At 36.1% G+C, this 18444-nt stretch overlaps 2 protein-coding genes across 3 annotated transcripts; one reads left to right on the forward strand and one right to left on the reverse strand.

Annotated features, from left to right (window-relative positions):
- Positions 1-2: 2 nt before the first annotated feature.
- On the reverse strand, positions 3-13411 carry LOC129093896 (uncharacterized). 2 transcript variants are annotated; one of them, XM_054602018.1, is made up of 24 exons: positions 13283-13411; positions 12622-12869; positions 12196-12324; positions 11151-11256; positions 10375-10487; positions 10209-10279; positions 9999-10124; positions 9807-9902; positions 9593-9715; positions 9245-9373; positions 9092-9129; positions 8930-8961; positions 8259-8840; positions 7047-7152; positions 6804-6916; positions 6661-6731; positions 6450-6575; positions 6258-6353; positions 6038-6166; positions 5690-5818; positions 5549-5583; positions 5387-5418; positions 5158-5298; positions 3-3222 (listed from the first exon to the last, which is right to left on the reverse strand). In XM_054602018.1, the coding sequence occupies exons 2-24, from the start codon at positions 12698-12700 to the stop codon at positions 3143-3145; spliced, it is 2682 nt and encodes an 893-aa protein (XP_054457993.1). In that variant the 5' UTR covers positions 12701-12869; positions 13283-13411; the 3' UTR covers positions 3-3142. The 2 variants fall into 2 exon arrangements, with proteins under 2 accessions (XP_054457993.1, XP_054457991.1); XM_054602016.1 differs by having other exon boundaries at positions 3134-3222; positions 5052-5298; positions 13283-13410.
- Positions 13412-14943: 1532 nt separating this feature from the next.
- Positions 14944-17063, forward strand: LOC129093188 (probable E3 ubiquitin-protein ligase RNF144A-A). The gene is made up of 5 exons (XM_054601105.1): positions 14944-14953; positions 15189-15311; positions 15671-15771; positions 15867-16022; positions 16119-17063. Exons 1-5 carry the CDS (start codon positions 14944-14946, stop codon positions 16575-16577), a joined length of 849 nt encoding a protein of 282 aa, XP_054457080.1. The 3' UTR covers positions 16578-17063.
- Positions 17064-18444: the final 1381 nt, after the last annotated feature.

Consider the following 18444-nt stretch of genomic DNA (forward strand, 5'->3'; position numbering starts at 1 on the left):
AAGCACATTTTTTCAAGGGATGATATTAAGACAACAAACATACATAAATAAAATGATGCACACACAGATTAGGGATCTTCTCAAAATAATAATTTATATGTAGCCTATTGCAAATCTTCTTCCTTACTCGGAAATATTTACCAAAAGAAATAACCAGAAACACTTTACTTTTCATTGTTAGTAAATAGTAAATGTAGGTAGGCAACAACATCACTATTTTCTTATTGGCTTTAACCCTATCTGACCAAAGGGCTGAAAGTATCAACTCAAAATAGCAACCTGTACTTTCTGGCTGTTATAAAACAACATTTTCAAGAGTGACACGCTTCTTATCACAAAACAAAACTGATAATATGAATATATGTTGCGATAAAAAATTGACCAATATGTATAACTGCTGAATGATAAAATCACAACCGAATGCCGCCACAGTGACACGTTATTCCACTCTGACCTGAGAGGACCTTCAGGCTGGTAAGTCATAGAGATAAGAAACCCTTTATGTGCTTTAATTTCTGGGACATAACTGGGTTTGGCTGATACTGTACAGTACAATAAGTTCTGCAGTAAACGCACCTCTTTATGCCTTGACAGATTAGGACACTCACGAGGCAAGGCAATATCAGTAGGAGGAAGACTGTTTAGCATTACCAATTGACCTATTTAGGACATTTTTAGTATCATTTCACTTGCGTTGAAATGATACTAGACAAGTCAAAGTTTATTGTTGCCCACTATCACATAGCATGCCTCAAGGTGCAGTACACATAATAAAGACAGCAATGAGCAAAAAACACAATGTATCTACATAAAGAACATTGCAACACACAATACATTCAATAAAAACAGAAGAAGCATTAGATAAAAATACAAAGATGTACACATTTGTAAGTTGTATAACCATTATGTACTATATTATATGCATACACAATGTATTTATTAGTATGTTAGAGCAGACTAAGTCAGGTTGAAGGCTTGAGTTTTGAGAGTTTTAATGAGTAGACTGAGGTTCAGTCAAAACTGAAAAGAAAATAACAAAGGCCTATGGACATAATGATCTCTTATCTGACTTTCTTCAGAATGTGCCAACAGTGCCAATGCGCTAATCTTTCAGAAGTGGTCAAAGAAATTTTAAGCTTATTTTTTAGCTTGTAATGGTAATGGTAATGGACTGTACTTGTATAGCGCTTTTCTAGTCTTCCGACCACTCAAAGCGCTTTTACATTACTAATCATTCACCCATTCACACTCATTCATACACTGATGATTAACTGCTGAATGGTGCTAAAATCACAACCGAAAGCAGCCACAGTGACACGTCATTCCCACTCAAAGGTTTTCTAATTGCTACAGTCATAGAGATAAGAAACCTTTATGTGTCTTAACTTCTGGAGAACAGCGGGGACATAACTGGGTTTGGCTGATACTGTACAGTACAATAAGACCTGCTGACACGCACCTCTTATGCCTTGACAGATTAGGACACAGGCTGACACTCACGAGGCAAGGCAATATCAGTAGGAGGAAGACTGTTTAGCATTACCAATTGACCTATTTAGGACATTTTCTGAAGTAAAATCTGAAACTTGCATTGAAATTATACTAGACAAGTCAAAGTTTATTGTTGCCCACTATCACAAAGCATGCCTCAAGGTGCAGTACACATAATAAAGACAGCAATGAGCAAAAAAACACAATGTTTTTTTCTACATAAAGTACATAGAAACACACAATACATTCAATAAAATCAGAAGAAGCGTGAGATAGAAATACAAAGATGTACGCAGTTGTCAGTTGTATAACCATTATGTATTATATTTATTATATGCATACATATAATATGTATCTAATAGTATTTTAGGGCAGACTAAGTCAGGTTGAAGGCTTGAGTTTTGAGATTTTTAATGAGTAGACTGAGGTTCGGTCAAAACTGAAAAGAAAATAATAAAGGCCTATGGACATAATGATCTCTTATCTGACTTTCTTCAGAATGTGCCAATAGTGCCAATGTGCCAATCTGTCAGTAGTGGTAGAAGAATTTTAAAATATTTTTCTTAAGTTAAAGTGGCAATACCATCATACAAAAAAAAGTCAGCAACAAAATGTACCTAAAATATCAAAAGTAAAAGTATTGATGATGCAGAGTGGCTACTGTCAGTATAATACTATTTTATTATAAGAATCAGAACCAGAAATGGTTTATTGCCAAGTACTTTAAACATAATAAATTTGGCTATGTGATTTGTTCATAACAATAAACAAAGTGCACATCATGTACTGATAGTGCAGAGTGGCTACTGTCAGTGTAATACTAATATATTATTGGATTATATTGGATAGTGTTGTTTAAATATGTAAGCTGTAATTTAATGTTGCTGTTGGTCAAGGTTAAGCTAATTTGAACTAGTTTGTATACTTTTTGGAGTTTAATCATTTTTATAAACTGATGTTTTGTATGAAAATTTAAAACTTTAGCTCTGAAATAAATGTTATGAAGTTAAAAGTAAAATATGACTCTCTGTTTATAAGTGCAGTAGAATTTAAAAATATAGCTAGCTATGTTGAGTAACTCTGCTAAACTTTTAGCTGAGGTGAAGCCACGCAGTCATAAGAAAAAAGGAAGGTATATCCTTCAAATTCACCATATTTTTATTCATACTTGAACCACAGTAAAACAGACTGCATCCACAAGCCCTTTTACAAAAAAAACCTAAGCAAAGTTCTTTTAAAAAGTCAAATTATATATTTAGATTTGGCCCATTTCAATCAGGCCAGCAGGCATTCCCCCACCTCACCCTTCTTCCGGCACTAATCAAATGCAAAAATCCATTTGCACTGATTGTGTTCCAAAGTTATAGCAACAACACATAACTAAATACCAACACCAAAGGACTGAGTGAGGACATATGTCTTTACTTCTCTGTGTTTGGGGTGAACTGTTTGAACACTGATGTTGATGGTCTCATTGTAGTTTCCTTTAAAACCTGCGCATGGGATTACTGATCTCATGACATCATATCATCACATAAACTTTTAAATTACATTAATTGGTCAGTGCTTACTTTGCTGTAGGTTGTATCATGAGTATTATATATTAAGATTTTTTTCATATATAATAGGAAGTATCAAAATAAAAGCACAATCAAAAAACATTGAGACAAATCAAAGGTAGGGCTTTCTTGATGTTTGCCGAGGTCCTGCTGGATTGTGGAGACTTCTCATCTGGTGGGAAGGGAAGCGAAAGATATTCTTTAGATAAAAACATACATTGCAATAATTTAATGCATTAAAAAGAGCTAGATCTGAATTTTGGAAACATTTTAGAAAAATATGTATTTTCAAGAATTAACTAAGACCGATGGTTAAAGCTAAAAATCATCTTCATGATCCAAAATGAATTCTGATGAATACTGTAATGGAAATTTACTGTGTGTGTGTCATTACTCTGATGACGTTGGAGAGGTAAAAAGAAAACAAGCATTTATTTTGTCTCCATGCTGTCCCATTAACCTTTTAACCTAAGATTTGATGTGTTCACTGGGTATTAATCTCATCTCACCCCAGATGGACTCAAGGTGACAAAAACGCCCCCTGCGGACTCTTCCATGGTTAAGTACAGCCCACAGACCCCTCTGTATGTTTACCAGTGGAAGATTCCATTTCCTGTAGCTCAGGAAATGGCCTCTTTGGCTCACAGCCTAGCCAGCCCACAAGCAGATTTCATGTCCATGTCCAAGCTCGTGGCCCTAACAGAAGCATGCAAACTGGCGGCCGGTATCACAGTTAACATTTATACTGATAGCAGATACGCCTTTGGTGTTGTGCATGATTTTGGCGCCCTTTGGAAACACAGACATTTTCTCACTTCGGCTGGCAAAGCCATCCAACACTCTGACAAAGTCTCTGCCTTGCTTGAGGCTGTACTTCTGCCTGCAGGCATCGCCGTGTGTAAATGTGCTGCACATACTCGTTAAAATGATTTGGTCTCTACAGGAAATGCTAGAGCGGACGCAGCCGCCAAAGCTGCTTCCTGCCTACCACTTCCTCTTTCCCATACGCCCACAGTTCACACTCTACCCTCACTTACATCTTCGCTCGCTGAACTTTAGTCTCTTTCTGAATCCTCTGAACGTGCTCTATGGCGTAAAAGCGGGTGTGAAATCATTGATGACATCTGGTGGGGCCCTGATGGTAGACCATGCCTCCCAAAAGCCCTGTTTCCCCATTATGCTAAGTTGACACATGGGTTTGAACATGTGTCTAAAGGGGGGATGCTGTCTATGATAACTGGACATTGGTTTACGAAGGGCTTTTCAACATTTGCTCAAAAATATAGTCAGAACTGCATGACATGCGCAACACATAACACGGGTCACAGCACATCCTCCTCCAACGCGGCCATTTGAACACCTTATGATGGACTTCATAGAGCTAAGTCCGGCCGAGGGTAAGAAATACTGTTTGGTAATGGTTGATATGTGGTCCAAATGGGTTGAAGCTTTCCCTGCAAAGCACCAAACAGCAGCGGTCGTGGCTAAAGCACTGATGACAGAAATTATTCCCAGATGGGGAATCCCAACTAAAATTTCTAGTGACAATGGCTCCCATTTTGTCAACACCGCCATCAAACAAGTCGGTGAGTACCTAGGCATGGATTTGAGACACCACTGTGCATGCCACCCAGCAAGTGGAGGCGCTGTTGAGCGTGAAAATGGCACGCTAAAGCAAAAACTGGCTAAGTGTTATGAAGACACAGGTCTTCCCTGGCCCAAAGCCTTGCCTATTGTCCTGATGTACATGAGAATGAGAAAACGGGCTCGAACTAACTTAACACCCTATGAGTGTTTTTTTGCAGCACCTCTCCACGTTGGAATCCGTCCACCAGGAGGCCCTCCTCCTGACACTGCTCTCTGTGAAGATGCCATGCTAACCTATTGCATTAACCTTTCTCGTACCCTTTCTGATATCAGAAAACAGGTTGCTAAAGCCCTACCACCCCTATGCTTCTTCTTGCAAGAATAAAATACAACAAAGACGCACTTCGACCTCACCTTCCTCTTTTCCATTTCATTACTTGTTTTTCTCCTTTGCCATTTAGTTTTGACTGTTCCGAGTCATTGTCACTGTCTTCATGTTTGACGCTGGATTGCGTAATACCTTCTTCTATATTCAGATTTGCCATTGTCATTTCATCAGCAGTGTCTCTGGCATTTCTTTTTGGTTCCACTTTATCTCTCCTCCATTCATTCCGATTACTGGTTTCATCGTGCTGCTCCTTTGCATCGTCTTCTTCTGAGGCTTTGAATTGAGGAGAAGTAATATATCCATTAATGATCTGTTAATATTGGAGACTGAATAGTAAAGTATGTTTTCTTTTTGTTCTTACCTCTGTACATGAGCAGATATGCAGTGCTGGTACTGTTGAACAATCATTTATTTAAAAATATTTGTTAGAAAAACAAAAAGGTAATATTCAGTAAACTCGTTCAAAAAAAAAGATATTTACTACGTATTTCAGATGTAATAAAATGGGTTTAATCAAACATACTTGTAAGTCGTTTTTGCAAATGATTCTCCATCAGCCTACACCATTGAGAAGAACATTTCAACAAACTGAAATTAAATACTGATGGTATTTAGTATGTTTTTTAAAAAAGTGCCATACATATAAATGCCTTAAAATAATCACCTTGTAGACGTGATCGTCATCAAACTCGTACCAGGTTTTGTCCTCATTGGACAGGATGGTGGCCGTGTAATGTCCGCCTCTTAGACTGCCCATGTGATTCACCATCCCATACAGTTTGTACTTTTTATCCTGAAAAGAAGAACACTTAATGAGGTTAAAGTTATCAACTGCAGTTGTTGCTACTTTGTTAAAGAAGCCAACAGTCTATGAGTGCCGTAATATTATGCCGAAGTAATCAATCTGACATTTGTTGATGAACAAAACTGGGCATTTTATTGGAAGCATGTGTTAAACCTAAATCTTACACATCACTGCACAATTCGTCTTAGTAAAGTTACTTCTCCTTGCCTTTATTTGTAATTCACGTGGCACATCCACACAGCGGTTGGATTTGAAATGTTTCATGGTGTTGTAGTCAAAGTCAAATCTCTTGAGGAGTAGAGTCAATATCTGAGGAAATACCTCCATCTCACATCCCTAAATAATACAGGAAAGATTATCAAACACTTCAGATTTGATCTATAGACCATATGGTAAACAAACTTTAAATTTTAAGCTCAAAACTCACGCTTTTTGCCTCCGTTTTCTTTTCACATTCGTTGCAGTACACCAAGTTTCTTCCAGAAAATGATTTATACTTGAAAACCCTTTCAAAGCTCCTTTCCTGTAAAAACACAAATGGTTTAATGAATTCCAAATTAGATTAACATGCTCACATCACATACAATTATAAGTAGAACTCTGAACTTTGGTTATTCACCACGTTGTAGTTGGTGTCATTGGTATCCATTAGTGACAGTGGAAGAGTCCAGAATGGATTTGTCTCTACATTGATGTTGTGGCCTTCGGAGCATTTTGTTGTGTGTTTCAGCTTTCCTTGGAAAACCTTGAGATAGAAATATCACGGATAACACATCTTCTTTGATTAATTCACTTGTAAATACCTTTAGAGATTTCATCACATTGCTCACCTCAGAGGCCTGTGGGTTGATTTGACGTAAAATCATGTCCAGGCATTCAGCTGCATCCTGTTGTTCATAAACTGAAAAAGCAATTGAATCAAAACATCTTTCATTTAGCACTGATAATCAAGTTTTATTTCAGTCCATCTTACCATTTTGAATCCCAAATGCTGCTGTGATAGTTTCTGTTCCACATGTTTCCTTCTTCAGGCCTTCAAAGATATTTCTCAGCAGACGATCCGTTTGTTGGGTTTTTGGATCCAACCTTATTGGAGAAAGTAGTTTCTCAGTGAATAGCAATGTTTCATGTTACTAGTTCACATTATGTTTTGTTCACATTTAAATGGCTCTCCTTGAACTTCTATTGTTAACAGATGAAAGCAGCTGTTTCAAACCTGTTGTGGATCTCTGTTGTCATGGAGAGAACTTGCAGGACGCTGTTGAGGTAACATGTGGCGCCCTGATTACGCAGACCATAATGAAGTCTATGTTTCCAAGTCCCTTTATGGTAAGAAGAACACAGTGTTATTAGGTCATCGCTTTTAAATGTATAATAAATAATTATCTAATTATAGATGATCATTGGAGAAAACATTTTCATATTCGATGGCATACAGTATATTTATACTATAGAGCTCATCAATGTGCTGTAGTATAGACACGCACTGATTCTTTCCATATATGGTAGCAACAGTAGGTAAAGATAGATTATGTCACCAGAATAGTAACATCTTGTAGAATATTATAACACTTCATTGCTCTATATATATTATATATATACATATTGTTTTTTTATGCAGCAGATGTAATGTCTGATATTTAAAAAATGTAAATATAAAAATGACTGTCAAGATGGAACAATTGGTCTCTTGTTAGGAAAAACCAAATTCTGAAAAAATCTAACTCTTTTTAAGAAAATATAATAGTATTAGTATTAATTATATGTATATGTATATTTTATTATAATATAATAAATATATATTTATTTGTAGTTGTTTTTGTTTTTAGGCCTAGAATACTTTTTTTTCTTCTTTTTTTTTCAAAAACAACTATTTGATGGATTATCATGACAATTTACATTCGTGCTCCACAGAGGATGAATCCTACTAACTTTGTTGGTCCTCAGACTTTTCCTGACCTTTTTGGCTTTTAGTGAAATATTTCAAAAACTTTTGGATGAATCCTCATGAAATTTGGAACAAATGTCCATGAAGCCCAGAGGATCAGTCTTCATGATTTCAGTGATTTCCAGAATTCTCCTCTAGCGCCACCAATTGGTCAGACTTTTCACTTATCCTGTCAAATATCTCAACATCTATTTGATGTAACTTTGTCCAACACCGGCAGAACTAATGAAATTCCCATCAGCCACAGTTTTACTGTGTTTAATGCTAATTAGCAAATGTTAGCATGTTAAAATGCTAAAATGAGTTTGCATTCAGCTCAAATCACCAGAGTTGCTAGCGCTTTATCAAAAGTACTCTTACAGTTAGACTTAATTGTGATAAATGAGATGATTTTCATAATTAGGTTAAATGGTTGGTCACTTTTGAGCAAAAACAAAGTGGTCTGCAGTGGCCTTTTACAACTATTCTGCTTCTTATTACCTTTTTGATTATTCTTGTACATCTTCTTCTCTTCAGGCAGTTGTACTCTCCAGGAATCCATCTCTTTGCGATTTCGGGAAGAATCGTCTCCTGTCATTTCCTTTGATTTTGCTTGTGTGATGCCAAAATGTGTGCTTTTTACTTTAACGTAGGGATTTTCCCGTTCATCTCCACTGCTTTTTACTTCGCTCATCCTGCCATGGTTCCCTCTAACTTTCAAGATTGTGTCATGTTTTTTTCCACTGACTGATACTTTATGTTCATTGTGTGAAGTAAAACTTCCACACAGTGATTTTTTTTCCATATCTACCTTCCCATTCCCATCCTGCAAAGACCCAACAGCATGCTCAGTCTGGTATGTAACTTCAGTGTTCAAACCACTCTCTACACTTTCTGCATCACCCTCCTCTCCTCCTGTCTGATGTCTTAATGCCTCATTTCTTCCCATAAGTACGTCATTCTGTCCTGTTTGTGTCTTCCCTTCGTTATCAGCACCACTGTCTCCTATGTTTCCTTTGTGTTCCACATTGACTTGTCTTGGATCTTTCCACTTAATGGTGTCTGTCTGACCTTCTGAAATGGCTTTGAAGTGAAGAAAAAGTTATATATTTAGCAATGATCTGTAAATATTGCAAGCCCAAATATTTCTGGATGTATTTTTATGAATTTACCTCTGTACATGAGCAGATATGCAGTCGTTGAGCTGGTGAACAATAATCTTAGAGTTATTGTTTGCATAGAACAGAAAGATTAAAACATACAGTCAACACTTCTGGATAATGTTATATATATTGGGTTATTATTATTAATGAAATGTCTTTTATCAAACGTACTAGTAATGGTTGGTTTCTGCAAATGGCTGTTTTCGAACCTGCACCATTCAACAAAAACAATTTCAACAAATTAACATTTCGTCTCATCTTTCCTTTGGTATCTTTTGAATAAGTACTATCCAAATGGACAAGATGAAGTAAAATCCAACTCACCTTGGAGACGTGATTGTCATCAAACTCGTACCAGTATTTGTCCTCATTGGACAGGATGGTGGCCGTGTAATATCCACCTCTTAGACTGCCCATGTGATTCACCATCCCATACAGTTTGTACTTTTTATCCTAAAAAGAAGAACACTTAATGAGGTTAAAGTTATCAAGTGCAGTTGTTGCTACTTTGTTAAAGAAGCCAACAGTCTATGAGTGCCGTAATATTATGCCGAAGTAATCAATCTGACATTTGTTGATGAACAAAACTGGGCATTTTATTGGAAGCATGTGTTAAACCTAAATCTTACACATCACTGCACAATTCGTCTTAGTAAAGTTACTTCTCCTTGCCTTTATTTGTAATTCACGTGGCACATCCACACAGCGGTTGGATTTGAAATGTGTCATGGTGTTGTAGTCAAATCTCTTGAGGAGTAGAGTCAATATCTGAGGAAATACCTCCATCTCACATCCCTAAAAAATACAGGAAAGATTATCAAACACTTCAGATTTGATCTGTAGACCATATGGTAAACAAACTTTAAATTTTAAGCTCAAAACTCACACTTTTTGCCTCCGTTTTCTTTTCACATTCGTTGCAGTACACCAAGTTTCTTCCAGTGAATGATTTAGACTCGAAAATCCTTTCAAAGCTCCTTTCCTGTAAAAACACAAATGGTTTAATGAATTCCAAATTAGATTAACATGCTCACATCACATACAATCATAAGTAGAACTCTGAACTTTGGTTATTCACCACGTTGTAGTTGGTGTCATTGGTATCCATTAGTGACAGTGGAAGAGTCCAGAATGGATTTGTCTCTACATTGATGTTGTGGTCTTTGGAGCATTTTGTTGTGTGTTTCAGCTTTCCTTGGAAAACCTTGAGATAGAAATATCACGGATAACACATCTTTCTGATTAGTTCACCTGTAAATATATTCATAGATTTAATTTAAGTGCTCACTTCAGAGGCCTCTGGGCTGATTTGACGTAAAATCATGTCCAAGCATTCAGCTGCATCCTGTTGTTCATAAACTGAAAAAGTAAACATAAATATAATCCTAGAGTAATTGAATCAAAACATCTTTCATTTAGCACTGATAATTAAGTTTTATTTCAGTCCATCTTACCATTTTGAATCCCAAATGCTGCTGTGATAGTTTCTGTTCCACATGTTTCTTCCTTCAGGCCTTCAAAGATATTTCTCAGCAGACGATCCGTTTGTTGGGTTGTTGGATCCAACCTTATTGGAGAAAGTAGTTTCTCAGTGAATAGCAACCGTCTGCCGACTGTCTTAATATGCTCACTGATGGTGTAAGAGCCATGTTACATTGTTTACAGTTTTTTGGATTTTATTTTTAATGCAAAATGTCTGTTATGCCTTTAAAATGTTTAAGACATAATTTTGGCATGGCTCCTTTATGTGGTTTTAGTTCAAGTTAAGTGTCGGACGAGCAGGATGTGGAAAAAAATTTCTGACCGCAGATTGTAGACGGCATTTTAGTTATTGCCAGCAGAAGGTCAGTTTTTAAAGGTCTATTATTGCCTACAGATACATTTTTGTTTACATTTTGTTTTAATGGAATAAACTACTTTTGATGCACTATGAGCCTCGTTATTAGATAGCTGACCGCGGAAAGTTTAGCCTGCAGAGGAGCACGTTTGAGTTGGACATGGTCGCCTCTATGAGTCAGAACCCTTTACATCCTGGAAGAAGTGGTGAAGAAGGTTTTTAACAAGCTGCCACTACAGATGGAGCATTGTAACTTTGAAAAACCAACTTAGACCCAAATTAATCACTTTAGAGTACAATGTTTCATGTTACTAGTTCACATAATGTTTTGTTCACATTTAAATGGCTCTCCTTGAACTTCTATTGTTACAGATGAAAGCAGCTGTTTCAAACCTGTCGTGGATCTCTGTTGTCATGGAGAGAACTTGCAGGACGCTGTTGAGGTAACATGTGGCGCCCTGATTACGCAGACCATAATGAAGTCTATGTATCCGAGTCCCTTTATGGTAAGAAGAACACAGTGTTATTAGGTCATCACTATAAATTTATAATAAATAATTATCTAATTATAGCTGATCATTGGAGAAAAAAAATGTTCATATTCGATGGCATACAGTATATTAATACTATGGAGCTCATCAATGTGCTTTATTATAGACACGCACTGATTTTTTTCCATATATGGTAGTGAAAGTATAGAAAGAAACATCTTCATATAGGTAAAGATAGATTATGTCACCTGAACAGTAACATCTTGTAGAATATTATAATACTTCATTGCTCTATATATATATATATATATATATATATATATATTTTATATATATATATTAAAAACAACATTTATATATATAAATAAATATATATATAAATGTTGTTTTTATGCAGCAGATGTAATGTCTGATGTTCAAAAAATACAAATAAATAAAAATTACTGTCGAGACGGAACAATTGGTTCCTCATTGTGCAAAACCAAAATCTGAAAAAAATTGAACTCTTTTTAAGAAATTATAATAATATTAGTATTAATATCTATATATAATACTATAAAGTAAATAATATTATAAATTTATATTTATTTGTAGTTGTTTTTACATTTCGGCCTCGAGCACTTTATTTATTATTATTTTTCTCTAAGATTTAGAGGACAATCATCTTCTTTAATTTTATTCAATTTCTCTAAATATATAAAAGAATACCTGTCTGTCATGACTTGTTTCTCTATCTGATAGTTCCTTCTATCATATCTAAATGATCACTTCTCTGTTTACAATATAGCAAAGTCCCTTTAATAAGCTCAGGCTCATATTCTAAACTCATTGTTGACCCTTTTTTCTTTCAATTTATTGTCATCTGTACCTTTAACATCAACATCACTATGTTCCATCTTTCTACTACTTCTCTTTCCCGACATCCTTCATCAGTTTGTGACCATTACCTCCTTCATCTGGTTGTCCAGCAGCATCTTCTGTCTTAGAAGCTGTGGGTTTGAAGGAAATACACTTACCACAACACAGCATGTTCCCAAAACTAAAATATCTCCTCGCTCCCCTTTTTTGTGCAGCCTCTGATTATGAACAAAAATGATTTCCTGTCAACGATTTGAAAACATACAACATTTGGTTGAATGAAATAAAGAAACAAATATTAGAAGTGGTATTAATTGCTTTGTGGTGAATGTTTAACATTACAACCCAAAAAAATGGTTTCTTACTGATCAAAAAAAAACTTCAACCAAAGATATTTAAAATTGAAGCCTACTTTATAATGCTGTCCATCTTTAGCTTTAATTTGTGTTGATTTTGTTTCACACCCACCCAATGATCTACAATACCTCATTAAACTTTATCATCTTCCTTTTTACCTGTTTGTTGGCTCTGTTCTGCCTCTGTCTTCTTATCTCGGCCCCCTTTACAGCAGTTAGTAGAAGCAGGTTCTTCCATCCCTTTAGTTTCTTCCCTTTGTTTTTCTCTTCATTTGTGATGCTGAAATGAATAGTGCTTCATTTTGACTCATATTTTCATTTGCCCTTTCATCTCTGCTCGTCATTCCACACACTGTTTCACATCCATGTGTCATGTCCTGTCGCGTTGACTGATCTAGTTGTGGAGACTATAAAACACAAGTCTTACTTTAGTTTGTTTCACAAGTCAGGTGTCTGCCCTCTGGATTAACGACATGATGATGTTATGAAACTACAGAAAAGAAAAGAGTCTCCGCCAACAACTCTGATTGGACCTGGGATCCTAAAATCCAAAACTTTTATAATCTTACAAACACTTCAATAAGGGGATTTTCTCTTGATTTTCTATCATTCATTTGATGCATTTTCTATTTCCAGTTTTGCATTTGCAATGATCAAAATAAACTGTAAAGCTAATTTAAGTTGAATTTAAGAGATGCAAAACTGTAGACGCCCAGCAGAGAGTCCAACACGACAAACGGTACCAGACAAACAGAAGAGCTTCGTTGTGTGTTGTGCTAAATGACTGTAATGTAATGTAATGTAATGTGTTGTTCATTACCGTGTTTCTCCCGACGACATCAGTGCTGCTGATCCACTAATGTTACAGGTAACAAGAGAAAGCACTGAAGCGGTTGTAAAGCTGAGAGCTGACTAATCAACGAGACACATCGAAGACTTCAAAATAAAAGCACCTAAAGAAGAAGGAACAAATACAAATCTATGTCTCACCTAAACATGTACATAGACAAAAGGGGAAAACACACACATGAGCTAAGTCCTCAACGAAGTCCTCCCAAACGACGTCACTGGATTATTGTGAATGGGTCCAGAATGGAAATGATCTGTATCATCCTCCATCATATAAACCAGGTAAGTGAACACCTGGTGACGTTAGAGTGTGTTCTCCATGAAAACACCAAATAAAGGACAATCTATTGTAAAATAATGTTCATTATATATTAGTATAAATAAATACAAAGATGCATTCAGCATGTTTCAGTTAAATGTGTGATTCTCGGTTGTTTGCAGCCAGTGCAGAAGGTGTGATAGTGTAGTTTATGTCTGCTGAGGTTCTGCTGAGGTTCTGCTGAGGTTCTGTTGAGGTTCTGTTGAGGTTTCTACTGTTGTGTAGTTGAGACACTGACCCAAAAGACATTTATTTAGATCAAAATCTTCGAGATTGCCAATTTAATCATTTTAAATGCTTATGATAGAATTGTTGTTTTGATACATTTAGTTCCTCCACCAACGTAACAACAAAACCAGTTCATGTGATTAGATGTTGCGATAGAAAATTGACAAAACTGATGATTAACTGCTGAATGGTGAAATCACAACCGAAAGCAGCCACAGTGACACGTTATTCATAGAGATAAGAAACCTGTATGTGTCTTAACTTCTGGGTTTGGCTGATACTGTACAGTACAATAAGACCAATACCAATACCAATGGTGTTCAAGGAACATTTTCTGTAGTTAAATCTGAAACTCAGCTTCGGTGAAAACCTTAAAACAATGAGATTATATTCAAAGACAAAAGGCCTTCAGGGCAGTAGAAGTACAAATTCATGAAGAGAGAAAAAGAGACCAACAATGAAGGAATGAGTGAAAATGTCTTTATTTCTCTCAGTGTTATTGGTCTCATTTAGGTTTTGTTGAAAGGTCTTCATCAGATGCCTCCGGGCAGCTTCAGCACTAAGTGGACTGTGGACATGTGTCTGACCCCATAGGAAAACACATATTTATCTTCCTCCAGCTTGTCTTGTCTGAAGACGACCGTCAATTCCATCCCTTAAAACAGGTAAATGTCAAACGAGTTATTGCCAAAACTTCTTTGGTTGGGAAAAGATCTGGGCTGAAGGATGGGTTTGTTCCAGGTCTAACATTTTAAACAAAATTGTATTAAAACTATTTGCACTTTAGAAATAAATCAGCAGCACATGAAAGCGGAACGTCCATTCAACACATTTACAATGCGAACAAAACAAGCTGTAGGAGGTAAAGGGGTCGTTACATACCGAGCTTAAGTTGTAGATCAACTTTCTTTATCAATTGCAGGACAGTGATCTTCTCAAACTCCAGCTCAGTGTCGCACAGGTCGATGAGCTCTTCCTCTCCTCGGGGTGTTTTTACATGCAGCTGGATCCCCATCTCGTCTCTAAGCCTTTACAGAGGTCTGTAGAGTCTGTAGAGTCTGTAGTCTGTAGTCTGGAGTCTTCAGATGGATTCAGGTACAGAAATTGAAACTTTTTTTTTTTTTTTTTTTTTAAAGATTTGCGTCACAAACCACGTGACTTCTTGTAAACGGAGCTGGTGAGATGAAACCCTCACAGAGCTGAAAACCTCTCACAGAGCTGAAACCTCACAGAGCTGAAACCTCACAGAGCTGAAAACCTCACAGAGCTGAAAACCTCACAGTCCAGAGAAACCTCACAGAGCTGAAACCCTGAGCTGAAAACCTCACAGAGCTGAAACCTTTCACATTTCAAACCCTGTCCAGAGTTTCTTTCTTTTCACCTGCAGAGGAGAAGTGTTATGACCCTCGAGACAAAACACTCACTTTTGTCGATGGAGATGATGATTTAGACTGTAAGTAACCAACATATTGTATTTATTAAACATATAGGCTATCAAATATCTGTTTTTACTTGTTTAAGAAAGGAGATGCACTGATGACTTCTGGTGACTAGTAGTTCTCTTGAATACCTATGTTGAATACACTTCCTGTAAGTCTCTTTGGATAAAAGCCTCTGCTACATGACTGTAATGTAATGTAATGTTATGTAATAATGTAATGTAATATAATAATGTAATGTAATGTAATGTAATGTAATGTTATGATAGCCTATATGAATATACACTTCTGCTATGTGTTAGTTCTTTTACCATACTCATAAGTGTGTTGTTCTTAGTTATAACTTATAAGACTTCTTGTTTGTGTCTCATAGTTTTGTGCAATGACTACAAGTCTCTCAGAGCAAAGATGTCCTGTGGCCATGCAGTCACTCCGATGTCTCTCACAGACTGGTGCTCCCATCTGCTGGACCAGGTAGGCTACCTGTTCACCATGTTCATAAGAAACTATACCGCAATTCATTTAATTTAATTCTGTTGCATGCTTTCTTTTCTTTTGTTTTATCTCAGGGTGAGTGCAGATTTGTGTGTGGCCAAACCAACTGCAGCGTTGAGTGGAAGTTCGAGGAAGTTTGTAAAATGGCTCTACTGACACCCGGAGAGATGAAGTACTTTGAAGATAAAATGTTTAGTAACGGTGCTAAGGCTTTCTTGAATATCAAATCAGTAAGTATCTTAATTACATTATTAACAAACTGTTCTTTGCAGGATGATTTAAAAAAAACAAAAAAAACAACATTTTTCTTTTATTTCCTTTAACAGTGCCCTGGTTGCAACTGCAATGTGGTGAGAACTGACCTCTCTGATCTGAGTGTCAAATGCACAGTGTGCACAGCTGATAAGAAAAGGAGATATCTATTCTGCTGGCAGTGTTTGAAGGAATGGAAAGGTCCTGCTCCTCGCTCAGACTGCTGTGAAAACGTTGACTGTCAAAGCCCTCCGGCAATATTGAAGAGCTGCCCTGATATCACCTTCCAGGACGTGAAGGAGGTCACTGGCTGTCCCTCCATCCGGGCCTGTCCCACCTGTGGTGTGCTGGTGGAGCACAACAGAATGAAATGTAAAAACCTCATCTGCTCCCGGTGTAAAGTGGAGTTCTGTTTTGTGTGCCTGAAGCTCACTAGAGAGTGCCAGAAGTTAAAGCCAAGTTCATATTACAAATCTTGCTCCAGTGGTGTTGCACCGAGACAGACCTCCATACCTGTGTGGAGGAATAAGTAGGCCACGTCTGTCTGTCGATTTAACTAAGGGGTCTCCAGATATAATACAATAATAATACACCTTTTCCTTTACTTTCTATTTTATAGCTTTCATTTAAAAAACAAACAAAAAAATCATTGTTATGCTTCCTCATTGTTCTTCATTAAACAAATAATCTAAACGTGTATTACTCAGACAGGAACCCCTCACCAGCTTTGAACAACAGCTAGGGCCATGATATTATTTGCACTTATACTACATGATAAAGAAAATGAATAAACATTTACACATTTACTTCTGACGTTCATAATATTTGAAATGATTCTGTTTTTGTGAGAAAAATGTTGGCTGAATTTGGCTTAAACTTCTTTTGTGTTTGTTTTGGTCTCTATTTTCAATCTGTACATTTCACATTTCATTGTTTTATCTCGACGCTTTCTTACTGATCATTTGTTTACTCTCCTAAGATAACATTGTTGTTTTTTTCTGTAAAATAAAACCAATATATATATATATATATATATATATATATATATATACTATTGACTTGAATACATTGTTTATGTTTTAGCAGTGATGCAGAGGTGTGTTAGGGGTCTGATGTCCAATGAGACCATAAAAGGTTCCTCTGTCTAGTTTCAGTAAATCGTTGTCATTCGTTAACTGGAATTTCCCCAGTAGCACAATCAGTATCTACTGGGTAAATCCCAGTAAACGAATTGTGGTGGAAGAAGTACTCAGATCGTTAAGTGAAGAAAAAGAATCTACACCACACAATTTAAATAGTATTTTACAACTTAAAGTCTTGCATTCAACATTTTATTGATGTAAGTTTTATCAGCAAAATGTACTCGAATCGAAAGTAAAAGTATTCATGAAGCAGAAGGATCCCAATCATTGCTTTATTTACATATTGTATACGATCATGCATTATTGATACGTCAACATTTTAATTGTACTTTGTGAGGTGGATGTCATTTTGAATGCTTTATAAACTGTATGTGTAGCTTAACGACGCATTAAACATGTTTTGAAGTAAAAGTATAAAGTAGCAGGAAATGGAAATAGTAACTAAAATATGTACAACACTTGAGTAAATATGTTACTTTTCACTGCTGATTATAAATGTATTATGAATGTTAATCGTTATTCACTGGCAGGACATTAAGATCTACCATTTCCGTTTATTCTCCAGTCATCTGAATGTGACATCTTTAAACTGGATAACAATGACGCCACCTTCTGGTCATTGTTTTACTTCCAGCCTATTCAATCAGATTCCATCCTTCCATCCTTCTCCTCGGTGGTTTCAGGATTCACTTAGTGAAACAAGTGCAAACAACCTCTTAAATATTCTACTTTTTCACATTTTCCCACAAAGCACCACAAAGTCAACTTTAACTTCTCTGCTCATTAATTCCTAAAAACAATCCACTCATTATAATTATTATAATAGTTTTTTTTTAGTTTTTTGTCTGTACATATAATATTTCAGTTACTGTGGATTTTTTTTACTGTTTTTTATGCTTATTTATAATACTTGTTTTTTTATTTCATTTTATTTTTATCTTGTCTTTCTTTTACTATGTCTCTTGTGCACTTTACTCTATGCTGATGTAATCCTGCAAATTTCCCTGCTGCGGGACTAATAAAGGATTATCTTATCTTATCTTATCTTATCTTATCTTATCTTATCTTATCTTATTATGTTAACACATTATTTCATTCTAACACCTAGTCAAGAAAGTCACAACCCATTGGCTGTAACAGGTATTTTGAGTTGGCTAAGGGCAAATATCTATGTCATCAAACAGTTGACTTTTTTCATCCGCTCTCACACAGTTATTCAGGACTTTTTTCCTGTGACTTTTCTTTTTATTGAACTGTA

This window comes from Anoplopoma fimbria, chromosome 7, assembly GCF_027596085.1.
Source record: "Anoplopoma fimbria isolate UVic2021 breed Golden Eagle Sablefish chromosome 7, Afim_UVic_2022, whole genome shotgun sequence".
Lineage (NCBI taxonomy): Eukaryota > Metazoa > Chordata > Actinopteri > Perciformes > Anoplopomatidae > Anoplopoma > Anoplopoma fimbria.